Raw genomic sequence first — 22,619 nt, forward strand, 5'->3', positions numbered from 1 at the left:
GCAAGAAGGGAGAGAACAGTGTTGTCTTATATTATCGGTCGACGTCGATGTGCTTTCAGGTAAGTTATTCTATATCATTTCAACATGTGACTTAGGAAAGCCTTTCCTTCAATCTATTATTCATCCACAGATACCATCTGTTGACACACTTACAGTCACATGCTCAAAGTCTTGACCGAGTTCAGGCGAGCTGGCGACCACCTCCCTCTGAGCGATCCACTGCTCCAGCTCGTCCACCTCCCTGTTGAGCTGGTAGAGCCAGTACTGCTGCTCCAGGCGGCTCTTCCTCTCCTCCACCAGGTCCTTCAGAGACACGTACAGGCGGTCGATCTGCGACTGGCGCTTGCTGATCTGCTCGCTGTGGCAAAGAGAAGAGATTATGTGTCAGGGAAGGTATAAAAAAAAAACACTGGAGTATATTCCTCTAGCAACCAGGAACAGGTACGCAGGCATCAGGGGGTACAAAGGGTGTGAACAATGATGCTTTTGAAATAATGACATGTAATCTACTTTCAGGGGCCATTTTATACACCTTTAATACTGGGTGGGACCCTCTTTTGCCCCCAGAACAGTATGGATTCACCACGATGCTGGATATGTACCCTGCTGGGAGTAGCCACTAGAAGAAGGCGACCATAGAGGGAAGCACACGATCAACAGCAATACTCAGGTAGGCTGTGGCATTAAAACTATGCTCAAGAGGCCTAATGCAAGATAATATTCCAGACACTGTCCAACTGACTGTACTTGTATAGCGTCTTCCTGGTGTTCCCCTCAAAGCGCTTTAACACTACATGCACATTCACCCATTCACACACTGAAGGGACCGTCTGGAGGGAACATTTACACACACTCATACAGGAGCAATTTGGGGTTCAGCATATTTCCCAGTATGTCACTGACGAGCAGCTCTATCTCTGAGCCACAGCCATAACACCCCCACCCGCCTGAAGCATTGACACAAAGCAGGATGGAGTCATGGATTCGTGTTGTTTACGGCCAATTCTGGTCCTAACATCTGTGTGTCGCAGCAGAAATCACGAGTCGGCAGGCCAGGTGACGTTTTCCCATCTCCTCCTGTCCAGTGTTAGTGAGCCTGCGCCCACTGAAGCCTCAGAGATCCTGTTCTCAGCTGACAGGAGTGGATCCTGCCGCGGCCCACTGCTGCTGTAGCCCGTCAGCCTGGAGGAGATGCTGTTCTGCATAGTGCTGCTATAACACCTCATTATTTTTGTTACTGCTGGTTTTGTTGCTTCCCTGAAACAACTATCGAGTCCCCACATTTGTCCTCTACATGAATAACTTTGGCAACTAACTTTTGAAACACTTTCAATTGTGGGTAGAGCGGCAACTAATGATTATTGATTAACCTTGTTAACCTTGTTGTTTGGTCCATAAAATGTCCTGTATTGTCCACAACTCAAAGATAGAAAGAAACCACAGAATATTCACATTTAAGAAGCTGGAATAAGAGAATTTAGACTTTTTTTTCTTTAAAAAATTACTCAAACCAATTAAGATATTAAAAGTTGACAGCTTATCAATTAATAGCTTAGCTGACTGTGGTCATAATGCAGGAAATTAAAGGCATTCTTTATTAGATTATGTCTGCGTTTGTGTGTTTACGTGCTCACCAGTCTGGATGTCCCATCTCCAGCAGCTGTCGACACTGCTGTGACAGCAGGCCGATGGTCTCAGCGTAGTCCTCGATGGTCTGTTCCAGGACCAAGTGTTTCTTCAGCAGCTGCAGTGTGCTCGGCTCGTCCTGGTGGGAGGAGGAAATGACACGCAAGACGGCTCCACGTTAAAAATAGTCTACACACACACACACACACACACAGCACCAATGTGCAGTCCTGCCTCTGTGTATAAATCTGTGTGAAGAAGAGACAGAACTCTGATTAAGATGCAACACAATAAATACTGAAGCACAACTTTTGTGTCTACACCGTGTGAGGAAATCATTTCCTGGTAATAACAGACTACATGCAGTGACGCTGAAACAGATAATGAGCAATTTATTAGTTGTTTTTTTTATTTAGCTGCCCAGCAACTTTCAGACAATCGCACACGCACCTTCCCCTTCTCCTCGTTCATCATGTGCAGCTCCTGCTCGCTCAGCCAGGCCTCCACCTCAGCCGTGTCAAAGTAGTACTGCTGGGCCTGGTACATGGCGTCCAGGACCAGCTGCCTCCTCTCGGTCTCGGCCCAGAGCAGAGCCCACAGCTGGGCCAGCTGGTCGTGGCCCGCCCTGATGCAGTCGGCCTCTGGGCTGCGTATGGAAGCGATGATCCCCGCCCTCTCCAGGACGTCCTCGATCCTGCTCCTGTGACCCTGCAGCTCCCTCTGAAGTGTCTGGAAGAGAGGGGGCGACGACCGGGAAGAGGATTCAGGCACGTACCGGTTATGTATTAGGTTAAGGCTGCCGTCACGAGCTGGTCTGATTTTCTTACCTGGTTCTTCTTCATGAGCTGCTGGACCGCCTGCAGACTGGAGCCATGCTCCTGGGACATGGCCATGGGGAGGCGCTCCTGGACCCACAACTACAACCACCACAACATCATGAGTTTGGGACTGTTCCTTTAAGTTTCTCTTAATATAAAACCCATCAAAACCCATATGACACATTTTACCTCAATATAAAATGTCAACAATTTACACAAGAGTGAAGTGAGAGTGTTTTTTAGAAATTGTAAATTTTCAGAAAAATCCTGCTGAAGCTCATTACATAATAGAACGTAATTAAGTCGTAGATATATTTAAAGAAAAAAAGTTTGGTCTACAACAGGATTGGACAATAACTGACTCAAATGCATTTATAAAGTCTGTAAATATAAAAAAAAATGAAAAACATGACAAGTCACCATGAAAATATGAATAACAACAACATGTAAGTCATTATTGTAGGATTAAGACTCATTTTAAGTAGTAGCTGGTTATAATTTGTCTTTGTGGTCAGTGTAATTAGTGTAATTCTCCAGGGAATTAATGCAAGTCAATGACATGTGTCTTTAAGTGATGGACACGTTTGTGTGTGTGTGTGTGTGTGTGTGTGTGTGTGTGTTGGCCAACGACCGCCATACTCACACACTCATCTTCCAGGTCTCGTCCCACTTGGTGAACTTCCTTGACCGCCAGCAGGATGCGTCGTCTCTCCTTCAGCGGCTCGATCAGACGCACCATCCTGGCCTCCACGGCGGCCTGTCGCCCGGCAACCGTCTCCTTGACCTGCGTCTGCGTCTGCGTCTGCTGCGGGATGGAGGCCACCTGCACCTGGAGCTGCCCCACCTCCTTGTACCACTCCTCCATCTGGGACTCCATGGTCTGAGCGGGAGAGGCAGGGAACAGTTATCAAAACGGATGGAGGAGAAGAGGGAAGGTGGTTTGGTGAGAGGAAGAGAGGATGAATTGGGTGGAGGCAGGTCAGAAACATGTTGTCATGGGACACAAGATGAAGATGGGATGAGAGGGATGTGAGAGGAATGCAAAAATGAATAGTTTGTCACTGTTTCGACTCTCAGCCGACAGTGAGTTCACACGTTTAATCTTATTTTAATCACTCTTGTTATTGACTTTGATGGAAAAGTAAGACAACTGAAATGCTTTAAGATTTCAACTTACCATAAAAACATTATTATGCAGTAACTTTAACTCACAACAAAGTATAATTTGTGGCATATTAAAGAAGACAGGATGATGCATTCACCATCAGGATTTATTCATAATTGGTTGCTTGCAACTAAAGCAGCAGAAGAACAATACTTGAAAACAACAATACTTGCAATAATTGCCATCTCTGTATGAATGAAGATGTTTTCCTAATGTTCACTGAACCATCTCCTGTGTTCAGTTCATCGAAATGTCATCATTAAATAAAAGATGGACAAAGCAAAGATGAGACTGAAATCAAACCAGTACAGCAACAGAATAACTGATAGACATGAAGTTTAGTGAAGTTTACTGTACCCCTTGCCAGGATGGATGCTGGGTAGTGGAGTTAGGATGATGTGGTAAAGCAGTGCTAATGGCGGCCTGTTAAAGGAAGCTGTAAGCGGAATGCTGTGGGAGAGGAGAGCGAGACATGTCCGGTGAAATGAAGAAGTAATGAGAGGATGAATCTGTGCGTCAACCTAGCGCCTGTTTGCCGTGTCAACAATCTGACTCCTCCAAACCATCGCTGTTGGAGGGCGAGTGAGGAGTTACATCCCAACATCACATGTACAGAAAAATTACCTTATTACAAAAAAGTTGGCTACGAAATTAAACCTGATGGATGTTTAGTTTAGTTAAAAAACTAAAAAAAACAATACCATTTTTCAACTGATTTCATTGAGTCATCATCATATTCAAGGGTTTATGATCTACAAGGAGTAGAGAAGCATGTTTCTTGCTCTACCTTGATCATAAACACTTGAATATCAAAATGACTCATTGAAATCAATAAGAAAGATGAACATTATTGTGATTTTCATCCTGAAAAACTGCAGCTCCTCTGCTTACTTATATGTGTTTACAAACCAGTTTTGCACTGTTTTTGGCAGAAATGTGGCTTCTTTGTATATATATATATATATATATATATGTGTGTGTATAAACAAAAACTATTATCTTTCACCATACTGTACTTGTGTAGCAGAGATCTGCCCTCTGTTGTGAACTGCAAGTTCAAAAGAAAATCAGCTGATTCTGCTCTTGCAGAATTTGACTTTTAATCCTGGTGGTTGCATGTTTCTCACTGCAGTGCTTGTGTTTATTTTAAACATTTCTCAAACACGTGATATTAAGAAAAAAACAGAAGAAAAAGGACAGGATTTGTACTTCTGACTTTAATCTAGAGAATAAAGACTGAAGGCTGCTCTGGGAGGGGAGAGATACTGCAGCCATTAACGCGATCTGTATGTGAGGAGGTACGTGGCCGTCTGCTACAAATCTAAATAAATAAACACACACAAAAAAAACAGATGCTTTGAGAATATTTGGGTCAACTGGATGCTGCTTACTGTAGGAAATGTTTTAATTTTATGTTGATTAAAATTTGGCTGGTAGACATTCTGCACTTCTATAGCGCTTTCTAATATTTCAGCAGCACAAAAGTACTGAACAATGCCTCACATCCCTCTACACACACACACACACACACACACACACACACACACACATTAAAATATCATTCCTTATTTTTCCTGACTGAAACACTGTAGTACACTGCAGCACTACAGAGCTGTGATCTCTCACTGCCCACAGTCAGTCTGAGCAGACCAACATGTGAAGCACTTGCTCAGAGTTTATTATTTAATTAACACAGTAGATTTAACAGAATTCAGTGCTAATGTGTAGCATAGGTTAGCATGTCCTATGGTTTATTTGGTCAAATAATACAATTCTATGAGAGACTATAATCTATCTATATCGATCATCAGTATTTGCAAAATGATCTTGGGATGAAACTCACTGGGTTGGCATGAATGCTGTGATGGCTTATAGTGTTTCCAAAAACACTATAACAAATCAGGATGAAATAGGAATAAAAGTGAATGTTGGTGTGAAAACAAAAAGCCTGACTTTGCTGAAATGAGATGAGAAGCTGAGCAGGAAGCGCTGCAGGCACACGGCCAGGAATGTTGCTGTTGTTAGTCACTTTCAAACACAATGTTTTGTTCAAATATTAATGCGTCGAAGCTATCGCTGTGTGGCGACGGCAACGCAAACGGTGAGTCATTCTGAGACAGCTCAACATGTAGAGGAGCTTCTGAGTAAAGGAAAACTTTACTAAGACATGTAGTTATCCCCTTGCAAAAAAAAAATCTGGAAAAACTGTTTAAAAATGTGATCAGTAAGCGTATCAGCTTTTTTCTATGGCTAAAACTAGAACAGATTCTCAGTAAGTGCCAAAATAATGTTTCAGTTTCTCAGAAAGAAAACGGACACCAGTTTTTCCTTTGGCTGCTTGTTGGGCCGATAAAACAACCAAAACGCAACCCAGAAGAGAAACAGAGCAGCAGCGCCATTTGATTAACATCCAGAATCCTCTCAAAAAATAAATTTGTGTTAAACTTCCAAAATAAAAACAAGCAGCATACGCATGTTATTCATCTTGGAGAAAAATGTCTTTGGAAAGAAAGAACAGTATATAGATAGTATATAGAGTCATTCTAAGCCTCCAGGCTTGTACTGAATCAAATTAAATGAACTGAGAAGGTTAAATCGTTACTATGCTGTATAAAAGAAGTGGACGAAGCTTTCGGGTGTGAAAAAGTGAAGCTGGTGCCGAAGAGCCTTAAAGCTGCACTCTTTCTAATGACCAGCAGGGGGCGACTCCACCGGCTCCAAACAGAAGTCTGATTGAGTGGAAGTCTGTGAGAAAAGGAGCCGACTTCCAACTTGATTTATGACCTCAGTAAAGACTTTCCTAATGATGTTTAGGGGCTCAGTCGTTGAAGTCTCCTTCAACACGGCGTGAAGTTCATTTAGTAAATTACGGCCCCATTTAGAGGGAAATAGATGATAAACCAGGGTATGTTTTAGGGTGGGACTACCACGTGACCAACCAATCAGACGCAGGGAATGGACGTCACTTCTGACTCCAAAATCCTACATACCTGTAGTCTTTTCAGCTGCTTGTTGACAGTGGTGAGGTCCTGCCCCTGGTCCACGTAGGCCAGTTGACCCTCCAGCTGGCCCAGTCTCTGGTCCAGGCTTTCATAGCTCTGCACCAGCAGGTCGGCCTTGTTGGCCTCAAAGAGCTGGCGGGCTTTGGCCTGGGTGGTGCTCTCCAGGTCCTGCCAGCACTCCCTGATCTCCCCCAACTTCTTCCGGACCACGGGGCTGAGCTCCGGCTTCTCCTGGATGAGCTGCTGGCCCTCCTGGATGGACGGGAGGGGGGGAGGAACACAGAGGGCACGGTGAGATTCATTCATTTTGAAATTGGAAAGGCGATAATGACATACAGGCTGTGGATAAGCAGTGAACAGCAGAACATATAGAGTCGAAGGAATGTCTAAGTATAACACTTGAAGCTACACTGCAGGAAAAAATATGATTTTTTCTTCATGTACTGGTCAATTTTTAGGCTACTTTGCTCCCATAACATCCAAAATAATCATTTAGGTGTTTATTTAGCTCCACTTGTCTGTTTGTGTTTGTAATTTTTCCTAAATTCATATCTTTAAAGACTTTCTGCATGCACTGGGGAGGCTTGAAGTGGTCAGCACCTCCAAGTCTGACACCGTGGTTCTCTGCCGGAAAACACCCTTGCTGCCCCATGCAAGGGAGTTCAAGTATCTCAGGGTCTTGTTCACGAGTGAGGGCAGAATATAGCGGGAGATGGACCGATGGATTGATGGTGCGCTGTCAGAAGTGATGCAGGCTCTGTACCAGACCGAGGAGTTGAGCCAGAAGACGAAGCTCTCGATTTACCAGCCGATCTACGTTCTTACTTATGATCACGAGCATTTGGTAATGACTGAAAGAGCAAGATCGCAGATACAAGTGTCCACAATGAGTTTCCTCTGCAGGGTGTCTGGACTTAGAGACACGCTGAGGAGCTCGGAGTAGAACCGCTGCTCCTTTGTGCTGAAATGAGCCAGTTAAGGTGGTTCAGGCACATCCAACTGGGAGGACACCCCCCCACCAAACCCCTGGAGGGACTATATATCTCATCAGGCCTGGAAACGCCTTGAGATCTCCCAGGAGGAGCTGGAAAACGTTCCTGGGAAGAAGGATGTCTGGAGTGACCCGACCCCGGATAAAAGGAAGAAAATGGATGGATGGACTTTTTTTTTTTTTTTTCACACTCTGAGCCAGAAATCTCCATTTCAGCAACACTCACATACATCAGACTCTCCAGTTTTATTCCTCTCCAGAGTCTGAAGGTTTTTACAGAGGGTTGTGTTGATGTGTAATTCAGAGCCTGACTTTATTAATAAAACCATGCTGAAAATGTTCTCTGTAAAAACCTTTGGTTCTTGTACTTCAACAAAATGATACAAGTACAGATTTTCATTCTGGAAATGTTTGCAAATTAGCACATATTTAACAAGACAATTCCTCATTTGCATATTCAAACACAAATTTATTGAAACTTGCGATACCGAAAAAGATAAAAATCTAAATGCAAGTGATCAACTAGGTCAGTTTCATGGTGATATCTGTTAGTTAAAGTTTTAAAACTGAAAACAAAACACATTTAAGCTTCCAAATGTCACGCTATAATCACCATGCAATATTAAACACAACCTGTTATGATAATAAGGTCATTCAGTGCGATAACTACCAGCTTAATCAGTGAATCTATGTCTCTGCACAGCACCTGGGAATTATTAACATACACTCGTAATCTTTAAGCGTGTATCAGTTTCATGTAAATCACTTATTCCTCATCACTATGCAAATTAATGCCAAAATATACTCCAAAAAATCTGATCATCTGCTCTGATAACATGAGCGCATGATATTTAGGCCGGTGGAGAGAAGTTTCTGTGTTTTAGTTCAGCGGCAAGAACGAAGAGACAATGAACTGTTTACATTTCAATAAGCAGTAAGACAAAATGCTGTCAAAGAACAAGAGAATAATAAATATAAGATAACTAAGGGATGTTGCACAGTGAGCTGGACACTGTTGCTAAAATGAACCCCGACAGGGTGATGCAGGTCTTGAATCATAGTGAAGGCATTTATTTCACAATAATGACCGCCGCTCTCTGTACATTACAACACTTACAGCACAGCCTCGTACTAAAGAAACCAACTATTTGATGGAAAATACGGACTTAAAAATGATTTTATTGCTTTAAAGATAATTGTATTGCTTCTGCTATCAGACCTGCTTCCACAGCAACCGTCTGTTATACAGAAATAAAAGACAGTAAACAACTACAGAGGGTGTAAAATGTTAAACACAGAGAGGAGAAAACGGCTCCATTTGTTATAAAATTCATGGGAGAAATCAATACAAGTTTCAGGGCTGCAGCTAAATCAAATCAATGTCATTATCAGCTAATGTGGTGGTGATTTTTCTATTCATGATCTGTTTCGTTAATAAAATGTCAAAAATCTGTGATTGTAAAGACGATTTTACAATTAAACAAACCTGAAACACTGGAAATGAGACACTGAGATGTAAAGCTGCAGAAAATTAATCATTAAACATTTTAATAATCGATTAATTATGAGTAATTTTTTGAGCAATATTTAACTGAATATTTTGGGCTTTTCAACGGACCACGAAACAAGCAATGTGAAAAACCTCAGCTCGATCCCTGGAAAGCTGTGACAGGCATTTGCCATAATGTGCTGATATTATATCAATCGATGATAAGTGATTGAGATTGATCGATAATGAAAGTAATCTTTAGCTGCAGCCGTACTGAAATGTAATAACACCCAAATAAAAAGAAGTATAAATATAAAAGAAGTATAAATATAAAGGAGTCTGGGTCTTTTTTCTCTGTTTCATCACAGCCACAAATATTCACTGGATTTTATGTTGGAATAATTATGTGCAGACACTGTGGAACTGGGTTAGGATGTGTGTGTGTGTGTGTGTGTGTGTGTGTGAAGAGATTAAACCTCGTTGTATAAAAGTGCCTCATAAATTACCTCACGCTCCCCTCCCCCTTCTCTTTCTCCATCCTCTCGTTTTCATATTTCTGCCCCCTTTTGTATCTCACCCTGTTCTGAACCCCCTTTTGAACACACATACACACACACACACACACACACACACACACACACACACACACACACACACACACACACACACACACACACACACACACACACACACACACACACACACACACACACACACACACACCACCATTCCTTATGTACACCTGCTCCCTTCCTTTTTCTCTCCGTTTAGCCTCCCCCCACAGTGAAATCCTTCCCCCATCCATCTCTAATTCGTCTTTTGCAGCCTGTGTGTTTGCATGAGTGAGTGTGTGTGTGTGTGTGTGTGTGTGTGTGTGTGTGTGTGTTAGAAAGAGAAAGACAATTACAGAAAAAAGAGGGAAACTTAACAAAGAGAGACGGTAGCTTTAGAAAGTAGCTTCAAATACGGTCTGTTTGCCACTAATTACAATATACAGCAGCACAGCAGCGACATTACAAAGTTTTAAAGGACAATAAACTAATGAAGCAATATGGCTGCTACAAAGAAGAACAAAACATTAATACATATCTTCACATTTAGAAATACTTTTGAATAAAAGACGTTAGATAAATGATAATTTTTTCCTTCCTGTTCAAATGAGGAATTTTTGGTGGCTCATACATGTTGAGACGTTTCTCAGGATGAGTGAAAACTTTGACCTGCTGGTGGCGCTAGAGGAAAAGTCAGGGAATTGTCAAAGTGAGAAGGATTAATTCTCTGGAAACCCTGAATGTCTGAACATAATTTCATGGTAATACGTCCAATAGTTGTTGAGTTTTCTCAGTCTAAACCAAAGTGGTCGACCGACCGACCGTCAGACTTCGTCGTCTGTGGGCAGCTAATAAAAAGAATTACTGCAAGTGTTAAAATGATTGAAAATGACTGGTTATCACAACAGTGAACTCTGTGTACTGTTTAGAATAAGCTCCTAATACATGAAGTACCAACTAACGTCTGGTCTACCTATAAAGATTAGTAGACTGGAGTAAAAAATACCCGCTGAGTATGATTCATATCAACAGAAGTTAAACTAATCTATGATATTTAGGGAGTGAAACCTGCAGGCTAACACATGCCACCAGTTTAGCTTAGGACCTATCAAACTGCACAGCAGAACCTCAAATTACAAGACAAGATAAAAACCTAGAGAATAAATCATTTATTGGGCTGTCTGACTGGTTATTCTGACCCATTTTTCTGCCAAAGACTACATTTTCCAGCATTTGGAGCTTGGCGGGTGGTAATTTCAGTCACACTCTTCCAAGACGTTTCATATAAGTGAGTCACCGTCCACAGAGGACAACATCCCCTCTGACTCACTCAGGTTATGATAAAAATCTACAGACACACTGTAGAGCTGCTGGATGACTGGAAACGGGACGGCACTGAGGTGATAAGAAGGTTTCCGGTCCAAACCTCCACACCGGCTGTGTGAGGAAACTTCTGGTTACACCAAGACAGCTGTTAAAATGTCAGCGTGGATATTATACAAGATTAGTTCTAAAACTAAGTAGCATCACAGGTTTGAAGACTCAAAATCATTAACTTCCCTCAAAGTCTATTATTTGGAAGCCGGTGCACATGTGTGACTGTTAAATGTTGATTGTTATGTGTTATGGCTGCAGAAAAATGGCGATTTTCTGGAAAAATGAAGGCTGGACACAAAGGAAGTGCATCAAACAACATTAAGATAAAAACTTTACTATCAGAGCACTGAGTTCAGGGTTTTTAGTTCAAATTTGGATTCTTACGGTTGTTTCTTGGCTGCTTTAGGAAGTGTTAGCCATTAGCAACTCAGCATTCTCTCTACATAATCAATAACACAACCTGCCTACTTATCAATACGACCTGATGCTGTACTGTGTTTTTATCATGGCAGTTCAGGCTTTGCTAATTTTCTTGTGTTGGCCTTTCTACGATGAACAGAGGTGAAAGTTAGTATATTCAGTTAATAATTGGACACATGGATGATTATTGATGATGCCAACCTGGTTGTCTTAGCGAGAAAATGCTAAAAATGCTACTTGGGAACTGTAAGGGGGGAAAGTCGTCTACAAAATGCAAAGTTATATTTTTTTTTACAAAAAATATCCAAATTTTTCAGGTCATATTCTAAATCCTGTTCAAGAAAATGTCAAACAATATAACTTTCTATTTGTCTTATGATCACATGCTGTGCATACGATATATGGAAAACACATATGTTACAACACACTATGTTAAAAAGTGGAAATAACTACTATAATCTCTGGTATTTTGCACACACTACATTCAGTATATTCCACAACATCCTGCAAATATATTCCTAAATGTGCAGTAAATTATCAGATTATATTATATGGAAAAGACGTCTCTGTTGCATAAATGAAATGACATGAGCTCCTTTTTTCTACATCAAATGAAGGTTACAATAATGACTCCTGAAACATCTATGTACAGGTGAAGAAGAAGAAGAAGAAGAAGAAGAAGAAGAAGAAACTCTTCTATGAAACTGCAGTTGACCCCCAGTTGTTCCAGTAAAGCAAACTGGAGATGACTGGGGTTACAATGAGCATCTCTCAGGTGTAAATGTGCGCACACATTACAGAGAGGAATGGAAAAAAGCTGAGCAGCAGGCTACACTACACCACTCACTGTCCTGTAGTTTCCACTGTTGGTGCATTACGTCTGCTTTCATTGTGGTGGAGCGTTTTCCCCGGCAGGCTGCTGCTGATGCATGCCCGGCCGGCCGTCCTCTGCGGCGAGTGGGAGAGCTGCGTGGGCTCGAGCGGCTTCACCCACAGGCTCAGAGCAGCTACTCCACACTCACACACACACTCAAAACATACTCAGTCTGCAGTTCAGAGAGCAGCCTGATATTCCACTGCTCACACAAACAGCATCTGCAGAGATCCCACAGAAACCTGATCTGAAAGCAACGTGAAGGAAAATCCAAGTCCAACACATAACTGCTTTTCTATTAAAGTTTAAGTGGCGTTTACACATAAAGATCAGTTCAGTCGGCCCGTGGAAAGTGTTGTGTAACATCTTCTCTTGTCATCAGAGTTGTCTTAGCTTGTGCTGGCAGAGTGTTACAAACAGGAGGCCTTAAAGAAGCTGGTGGTAACCAGGTGGGGAGGGTCTAATGAAGGGTGCTATTGAGTTGCATCATGGGGATTAAAGGATTTAGTGTTTTGGGGGCTTGACCCAGTATCTCTGCCTCTGCGGTACTGATTTTGATCTTTCTTTTTTTTGGAAGTGTGATGCAAAATCACTGCTGTACCCATTTGAAGGGGTAAAACTGCTTTTTCTATTAATAAGCTTTCTTAAAGCAACGTTACTGAAGATTTCTGCACCCCTACAGTGTGAGCGCTATTTACTTGCAACATCACTGTGGTAAATACAAATCACATCCCTCGTTTTCTCTTCGCTTCCTCCGTCGACGTCCTCTTGACCCAGCTTCTACTTACAGATAGCTGAAGACCCCAGTTAGTGGTGTGTGACGATTTGCCGTAAAGAGTTACGCAGTAAAATAGTAGCATGATGATGGGGCTCAACTTAATCTTAATGTGATGGAAGTAAGAGTTTAGTAATCGACTAAATAACTTTTATTAGAATCATTTAAAAACTTGACTTGGCATCAGAAAGTATTCCTGGACGCTCCAACGGCCAAACGATACCAAATATTCAGAGTATTCCTCTAAATGCTGTGCTGCTGTCACTGAAGATGATTTAAACACTAGGAGAATATATAGAACCAAAAACACTGAGTAAGAATGAAATCAAGCAGAAGAAACAAGAGAAGAAGAACCCCCACACGCTCTGGAGCTGTGCTCTCCTGGAGATTTGTTATTCATGATATCCCTTATTATTAACGTCGATCCTAAAGTCTGGATACTGGATGATGTGCACTTACTTAACATAACTAATCAGTATTTGAACATACTTGCGAGCAATGCAGCGAAATAATGTAACTTCAAAACTGAAAAATCCCCATCGTGGAAACACTCAATGATCTTATTGAACACCTGAGAAGAGAGCTTTGACTTTCTATCTAGACCATTTTCTTGATGCATTACCACTGTTAGACCATAATAACTGATTTATCTATGTACCTAGGTTTATTATTAAATTATTTTATTTATTGTTTTTTTATATATTGTTGTATTTCTCCCTTTTATTAACACATAACAATTCTGAATGATGTGACACATGTGCTGATACTTCTCCTGCATTTGCATATTTTATACTTTGTATATTTCCAATAAATACATCCATACAAAAAAAAAAAAAAAAAAACGTGAAGAGGAACCAGAAGAATAAGAGGGAGCGAGGACTCCTGACAGCACACTGACGCTAACAGTAACAGATGGGCCGTCCTCATTCTGCTGTCTGGTCTGTATATTACAGCAGACATCTGCTGCTGAGCGTCACTGCTGACAGTCTGCTGGTCAGTGTGTTTGTCACACTCGGGCCACTGCAGCTATTGTGTCAATATTTACTGCGTGTGTGAAAAATCTGCTTGTTCGTCCAAACAGCAACAACTGCTCGCTGCGTTCCAGGTTATAGCTCTTTCTGAATGTATACTCAGACAATATTCTGTTCGTGATGTAGAGGGAGCGAACTGACAGCACCAATAGTCATCCATACTGAAGCAAACACAGTCAGGTTTTTAGTATTCAGCGTGTTTCCACTGGAAAAAGGGACAAAATGTGATTCACAAAAGAAACAGAGAAGTCTAAAAGTCTAAAAGTATAAAGTACCTTTACCAGCTGCTGATATACTGTAATGATTGTTGCATAATGTAAACTGTTTAGTATTTGAATGCCAAATGCGACATGGATACAGCTAAAGAAAGAAGATCACCACCTCCTGGAGCTGGTCCTCATCATTTTTGTACTTTGACGTATTGTTTGACGTCGTGTTTCGGTGCTGTTTATCTGTCTGTCAGCAGGATTACAGAAAAACTACTGGATCCTGGTCCGACTCACAAACAAGTAATAATATTGACCAATATAACCAAAATACCTGCCTGTTTAAAGGTTATTGTGGGCTGGAATAACGCTCATAATCCCAATCTGTCATGTTTATGATGTTATTTCAATTCAAGCATTTGACATTTGTACATATATACATTATAATAAAGTGTTCTCTGGTTTTCACAAATGTATGTGAAGTATTTCCAAATTAAAAGTACATAATAAAAGTCAAGACATAATTCGTACAGTTTTGGAATGAAAACAAACATATATGGAGGTTTGCACTTGCACATTTGCAAAAACATGACCAGTACACTGGACTGATGGAGGTCTGTTGCAAGTGCCCGTTGAGTTTGTTATTTATTTGATGTTTTATTTGAATAAATTTGGCCTAAAATATTTGCTTCATCTTTTGCAACTGGTGGCATGATTTCCACTTTTTAGCAAAAAGGAAACAAATGGAAGGAAAACTAATGTTAACATGTCTGAGACGATTTTTTTTTTTTTTTTTTGGCCTACAGCTAATTTACAGTATATTTTTCATTAAACTGTGAGTGTTTAATACTTTCCCTGTAAAATATTACAAAAACGTTACCCAACTGCACCTTTTTTTGAATTCAACACGGTCTGGTTCACTACTCATGTTGTTGCTGCAGCACAGAGATACAAAAAAAAAAGTCAATCATGAGTTGTCACCCACACAGACGAGCAGCCTTCTCTTCTCTGCTGCTAACAGAGTGAAGGTTAGAGAGAGATGCACTTACTGTACACACACACACACACACACACACACACACACACACACACACACACACACACACACACACACACAGAGAGCTGGGGATGACATGTTCTCCAGAAGCTGCCCAGCTAGAGGCAGGGATGAGCACAGTTGTCCCATCAACCTAAAAAGTGCTGCTGTAAAAGCATCACTTCCACTGCTTTTACTTCTCTCTCTCGACCACCTGAGTGTGTCTTTTTATTTCTTTTCTTTTTTTTTTTTTTTTACCAAGAGCATTAGAGAGCTCAGAGTGCTCCAGGATTTGGAACCTATGGGACAAATCACTCTGTAGAGATTCATTTAATTTCCCTGCACTTTTCCGTCTGAACTTAAAGTAAAGAAAGAGGTTACGACAAAGTTTATACACAATAATAAGGATTTAATCAGAGATGTTTGCTGTTGTAGAAAAAAAGATTATTCTGAACAGCTTTGACTATAAATCAGTGGCACCTCTTTGAAATCTTGCTGAAATCAACAACCGACTACTGAATATTTGCAAAATGAAGCTGAAAATCAAGCAAACAGATTTCAGGTTAAAGCCCATCTGGTGTGCATGAATGCCAGTCAAAGCTGAGCTCTCTTTGAGGGATAAGAGTCTTAACAGAAGGGTTGCAGCGCAGGCAGAGGAAGCTCCTGTACACTATCACTGTGAGACATATTGAGGTCAGACTCAGAAATGAGATGATGACAAAGCATGGATGCCATAGTTTCTTTGCTTGTTTTTAAGGAGACACTCTTGTAACACCTGTAGTTGTTGAATGCTGCAAAATAATTGTTGTAGATGATGTAGTGAGTGGATTTGCAATTTAATTTTGTATTACTATGGACTTAAATACCGCAGCATCTTCAAAAAAAAACCACTGTGGTCTATTGTTTCTCATACCAGACTCCATTGACAAAAACAATCATTTTACCTCCTAGCACAAGTGAGTTGCTGGTCTAGTTGTTGTGACTTTGGTGTTTTAACATGTTAGTTCGGACCCAAACTAACTCTTTAAAACACCAAATTCACACAATAACACAAATAAACTAACTGTTCAAAGCTTCGTTAGACCAGCAACTCCCATGTTCTACCACGTAAAATTACTGTTTTTGTCAATGGAGTCTGGCGGCTTTGAAGAGAACAATATAATGTCTGTTTCAGGTCAAACAAAAAGGATTTTACAGGTCTATCTCTGTTGTGGTTCTTTCTGTTATGTTGTCAGACACTTTTAATAACAATCTGAACCTGTCAGTGGTACAAAGAAGCACTTTTAGTGGACATGCTTTGATTGGTTGCCCAAAAGGATTAAATTGCAGCCATTCTAGGTTGTTTGCAGGTGGTGGCTGAGGCGATCTACTCGACCAATTCATTCCATTCACTAAAATCAGTTTTACATTTCAAAGTTTTAAAGAGGACACTGTCTCAGGCATGAATGCTGCAGGCACTGTGCTGCCAGAGTATCTAAATAAAACTGAAATTGATTGAAAGAGAATAAAAATATAACAGCAGATCTCTGTTTCAGTTTACCATTTGCTGCTATCATCTCCGCTCCATTGATGCTCTCACCGCAACACCCGCCCACACACACACACACACACACACACACACACACACACCTACACACCTACACACACTCCCTCATTTACACATACACTTTCTCACATACTGCAGAGCCAGCACAAAACTACAGGTCAAAGCTTAATGCACTCAGGGCAGCTGCATATGTAGTACACATTTAAAAGGGAAAGTAGATAGGTGCACTAATGTTCATACATAATTTAGGTTTTGCCAACTAATTTTGCAAAAGATGTCATGTTTAATTGATTTTTTAAAAATTATTATTTCCTCATCTCCAGATTTGGCAATGGTGGCAATTCTACACTGGTGCAGAATAAATATCTCAACTACTGTGCCATGATAATTGGTACAGACATTTCTGGTCAAACAGGATTATGCTAATGATGCTGGTTATAATAATAATATAGTAAATAATAATGCTTTTTAATCGAGGGCGCCACCATAACAGTAACCTTTAGCATGTAACATTTCAAATATTAGAAAGCCAATATGCTTAAAACTGTGTAATAATTGTTCCAACATCCAACACGTCAATATGATTAATGCTGCTAACGCTAACATTAGCTGCTATAAGCATGACAGAGCCTAAATAAAGCCAAGCCTGACAAAGTCCAGCTTAAGATGATGAAAGTTGAGTCTCACAATGCAGAGCTGAGCCTGACAAGCTGCGGCTAAGATATCCAACAACCACACAAAGGATAAAGGACTTGGCCAAACATTTGCCCACCATTAGTAAGGAGATAAATGAGCTAAGCTGTTTTTTGACTCACAGGATCGCTGGTGTTCAATAGACAAAACAAATAATAATGCTGCTAATAACTCAAAACAATGCAAAACACTTGTTTGAAAGACAGAAAAATGAGACAACAGTAACAGAGAGTTTCAGTTTTAAGGACAAAATATCCATTAAAATGAGCATCCACCTCAAACATGTCCTCACTAGTGTGCAGAGAGAGTCAGCGAGAGCAGGATCAGGGCAGCCGAGGCTCAGATTGTTATTCTTAATGAGTTAATGAGGCCAATTAATTATCAAGCATAATGGGAGAGGAGATAACAGGGATCAAAAGATTTAGGCTCGCAACTGGATGGGGAAGAAGCCATTTTCACCGTGCACTCACACACTCCCCCACATGCTCACATACACAAACAAACACAATCTGCTGCAACTGAAGCGAATCACCCGGAGCAGCCAGCAGCTCCTATTTGGTCTAAATCACTGCAGAGTTACATTACAGAATCACTCGGCTTGTCCTTACAACCAACCCGTCTTCTAACGGCGCGCCGACTGCTGTTACATCGATTTCCAGCTCCGTAAATAGAAAAACTCAGGTTCTATTTTCGGTTGGGAACCAGAAAACCTGAAGAAGTGGCTCAACAGAAAGGATTTATCCATCTTGGCATCAATCTGTCTTCTTTTCCCTCGTTTGGGTACAAATGTTTTCAACCTGGGTCGTTCGTTCATTCATTCCCGAACTTTGCCGTTAGAGTTATGATGAACATATATTTGTTTCTCTGGCCCGTTAAAGAAGCCCAGTCATCCTGCTGCGACAGAACAGCAGAGCTATTGATTAAACAATGCATTACACATTCAGAACACTGCGAACCTCAGCTTATTAGATTTGGCCCTCTGTACTACACGACATTAACACATACTGTTAGAGGCAGCGTCTCAACACTTTCTCGGTCTGTCCTACATCACTTCCTGTTCGATCTCGACGCATTTCCTGTCCTCGGGTGAAAGGGGAGAGGGCTGAGATTGAGAGAGGAGGAGAGAGATGGAGCGAGGGAAGGGGAGGGATGACCTTCACACACGAGCTCTATGAGGAGGAGAGGAGGAGGGACAAGGGGATTGGACAGCTGTTGCTTGGCAACCGAGGCAAGCACAGGAAGAGGAGACAAGTCGGTCCGGCGACGTCACGACAGAAAACAGCACAGCACAAAAGATGCATCGTTATTAATCCGAAGCAGACTCCTCAGCTGGGGTCTCCCCCGTCGCTGAGACTCACCCACACTCTCAGACTCCCACATGATGTCTCACTGATAAATACAGCTAAAACTGACGGTGTCTTGCTCAAGAATACAGCCAGTAGCCACTCCTGGAGGCCAGTGACATTATACTGTACATACAGCAACATCATGAGGATGATAAAACTGGAAATGGGACCATACACATGTATTAACAACATTATTTGGCAGATGCTGTTTGCACCTGGTAGTACAGCCAACGACAAGAGTATATTTCATGTTTAATGGAACCTGCCTTTTATATCTATAATCTATATATTATAACTTTTAACCCAAACCATGATCTCTTTTTATAACCTAACCAAGCAGTTTAGGTGTTTAAGCCAAACCAAACTGTGACTGAAAACTGATTATAATAAAACATAGAAGTTAACCACAAAGACATTTTCTGGTTTCCTCACACAGGATCCAAACCCCACTGTGCCGTGTGAGTGCCGATGCTTAAACCATTCAACCACCACATCCACATTAGCCTGATATTGAATTTATCATCATTTATACAGAATGACGGGACCTGGTGCAAATAACTAGATTGCGGCCGTCGTGGCTATTTGTTCCCAGGTGCCAGTTTCTTCACTCTATAGGATATCGGGTCTGTTACCATGTTTTATGACCAAACGTGCAAGAATGAGCAGCTTGTGAGAGGCAATGCTCCGAGTGAGGAGTGAACAGCGAGCTAGGACGCTACAGACTAAACCAGAAACACAAAGATATTAATTTCATAACCCGGTGTACTGGCCTCTCTGACGGTTTTCTGCTGGGCTTGAGATTTTTGGGGGGAGTAGAGTCACAAAACTGCTTCTCTACTATAAAATCTTCTATTTTTAGATGAGCACTGTGGAGGTCAGCCACTCTCTTCATTAGAAATAATGGACTTGCTCTGCACAACGTTGAACTTGGCCTTTCGGTGTGGATGCCATCCCACCTACAGTTTTTGTATTAAGCTCCGAGGCACAGAACAAAACAATGACTCTGTTTAATTTCTGTGTTTATTTTTATCAAGAACTCACCGATACAATCAAACATCAACGGGGGCACATAAAGCGGAGGTGGGGTAGAAATTTCAGGGGCAGAAACTAATGACTGTCTCTTCTGTTCTGTAGTTAGATTAGATTAGATTATCACGTCTTTAGGTAAACAGATGAATGGAAAAACCAACATGTTTTAAGAGACCTGGATGTGTAGAGGAGGGGATGGAGAACAACTATGTGACTGTGAGCTGTAGCTACCACAGACGCTTCAGTTAAACACATGAGCTAAGCCGTTTGGACTATTATTCAGTTCCTGAGTAAAAAGCTGGTGCTCACTGTTCACACTTACTGTACGCACTTAAACACGGATACAAATATCCTCACAGATGGCTGCCGCTACCTTAAAAACAGGCAACGTGCTTCACAGAGTCCTTCGCAGCAGAGAGGGGTTCTTACCCGATTACATAAATAGACTGGAGACTCTCAGAGGACACAAGCAGAGAGACACAACCAGGACACAAGGATGCAGAGAGTTTGGACAGGAAGTATGAAAGCGAGCAGCTGCAGGACACAATCAGGTATTCAGACTATTCAATTAAAACATCATAACGTTTTTTAATGATTCTAATTCATATCAGGACCTCAGCTACAGCACAGAGCAAAGGTCCACAACAATGTTTCTAACACGTGAACAAATCCATAATAGTATTATCATAAAAAGCCAAATCCTATGAAGGTTATCTTGCAAAAGAATAAACATATAAATAAATAAGTTGCTAAGCAACGGCCATGGAGCCGACTCATGGGGTGAACATGGCAGCTACATACGACTTCAGGAGCTAAACTCTGTTTACCTGCCAACAGCTAGACGGCCTGGAGTGACGACAGTCTGCTACTGAGCACCACCAGACCTGGATACACTTCTTTACTTGTGACGAGCACATTGGCAAAATATGTTTACCTGCCTACCGTCTGACCAAAACCTAATTCTAGTTTCCTCCCTTAGCTCTAAAACCAAGTTATGGTAAATGGCTCCTTGAAGAAGCGATGATGAGCCAAAATGTCCCACTGTCACCACACACACTTCGTAATGCCACAAATGTCTAATCAGGTCAGTTCATCCATCTGCACCTTGATGCCACTTTCTTGAAATAAAAATAAAAATAGAAGAAGGTAAAAATGTTGTCTCACTGGCTATAGTGTGTTTTTGTACAGTATGAAAAATGTTTGAGTGTCTTTTTCTCCACCTCTGGGCTCACAGTTCTGTCAGGTCTCCTAACTTTAATTAAGAGAAGTAATCCTAGAAAAGAGAGTACACTGTGTTGTTCTTTAATCAGTTTAACATACAACAAGTGTTGAGTAGGTTGCTCTTGTTCTTTTACTGTCAGCCAAATTGCATACTTTTATCTGAAGGTGCAAACAAAGAACTTAGCAATATTCTAATACTTCAGCTCGTGGGCGTAAAAAAAACCACAATGGACTCCTTTATGCATCGGAGCAACAGCAGATTCGATAGGTGCACACATTTGTTACAGACAACCAAAGCCACATTCAAACTGCTGTCCAAAGTAATGCTGCCAATTCTTTTATACAAACAATGCATTTATATACATTGTTCAGTATCAAAGAAAATATTTTGGACTCATTGTCTGTTTCCTATACACATCCTATACAACATGTATCATCTGCAGAGAAAACATGCAAATACAACAAGAAACTACAGTGTTTCTCCTCCTCTCCTCTCTCTCTCTCTCTCTCTCTCTCTCTCTCTCCCCTCCTGTAAGCATTTTCCAGTAACCCAACTCTGCCTCCAGATAAGCACATGACCTATGAATCTATTATGGAAGCGGCTCGGCGCTCTCAGGCCTCGCGCTGCTGCTCGCTCTACATTATATCACTGTACATCATTACGCATCAGTCAGCCAGTTTCCCCACATCACATGGCCACGTTATCGACACGCACACGTCGGCCAACATGCACCATGCTACACGCACATACTCTCACACACAGACTTCGCAAAGCCCGCGATAGAAGAAGAAATACGAGGGAAATGACTAAGTTCCCAACAACAGGCATACACTAATTAGATATAATGAGCAGCTTATAGGCCAGCGGTGGCTGAAGCTGCCCACCCGAACAGGACCACAGTGTTACAGTGATCAGTGATTGGACGAGACAACATAATACGTCAACTGCGCTGGTTTATGTGAAGCTTTTCTGCTCCGACTGTATGAGACGACTTTTGTGGCCGTGCAAACAATAGCTGTCCTCTTTTAGTGGCTAATGCAGATATAACTAATAATGATTTATTATTATTCTACCACATCATCTTCAGGTGGCTGTTCGGTGAACTTCATTGCACGTATTCGGTTAATGGCTTTAGCTAGCTACTGAAATGCCTGTATCTGTGTCTCCACTAGGGTTATAACTAACATTTTCATTAGCAGTTCATCTGCACATTATTTATTTGATTAACTGATCTGTTTGTTTGGCTGATAAAACATCAGCAAATAGTGAAAAATCACACGTTAACACTTTTCTATAGGCTGGACTGCTTTGTCTGACCAACAGCTAAAACCCAAAGTTCACAATAATGGCACCCATCAAATGGTTGGCATTTTAGCTTGATAACTGACTGTCTTCATACTGATCGATTAATTGTCTAATCGT

The 22,619-nt window shown here is 41.3% G+C and overlaps 1 protein-coding gene across 1 annotated transcript in view; it reads right to left on the reverse strand.

Moving 5' to 3' along the window:
• Positions 1 to 22,619, reverse strand: part of LOC139200096 (spectrin beta chain, non-erythrocytic 4) — a 68,067-nt gene that overhangs the window by 10,155 nt on the left and 35,293 nt on the right. The window contains exons 25-30 of the mRNA XM_070829327.1: positions 6,600 to 6,863; positions 3,088 to 3,324; positions 2,454 to 2,543; positions 2,077 to 2,355; positions 1,635 to 1,765; positions 154 to 358 (exon numbers count right to left, since the gene is read on the reverse strand). Coding sequence (XP_070685428.1) covers positions 154 to 358; positions 1,635 to 1,765; positions 2,077 to 2,355; positions 2,454 to 2,543; positions 3,088 to 3,324; positions 6,600 to 6,863 — 1,206 coding nt within the window. The remainder of the gene's footprint in view (positions 1 to 153; positions 359 to 1,634; positions 1,766 to 2,076; positions 2,356 to 2,453; positions 2,544 to 3,087; positions 3,325 to 6,599; positions 6,864 to 22,619) is intronic.

The sequence above is a fragment of the Pempheris klunzingeri genome, chromosome 4 (genome assembly GCF_042242105.1).
Source record: "Pempheris klunzingeri isolate RE-2024b chromosome 4, fPemKlu1.hap1, whole genome shotgun sequence".
In the NCBI taxonomy this organism is placed as follows: Eukaryota; Metazoa; Chordata; class Actinopteri; order Acropomatiformes; family Pempheridae; genus Pempheris; species Pempheris klunzingeri.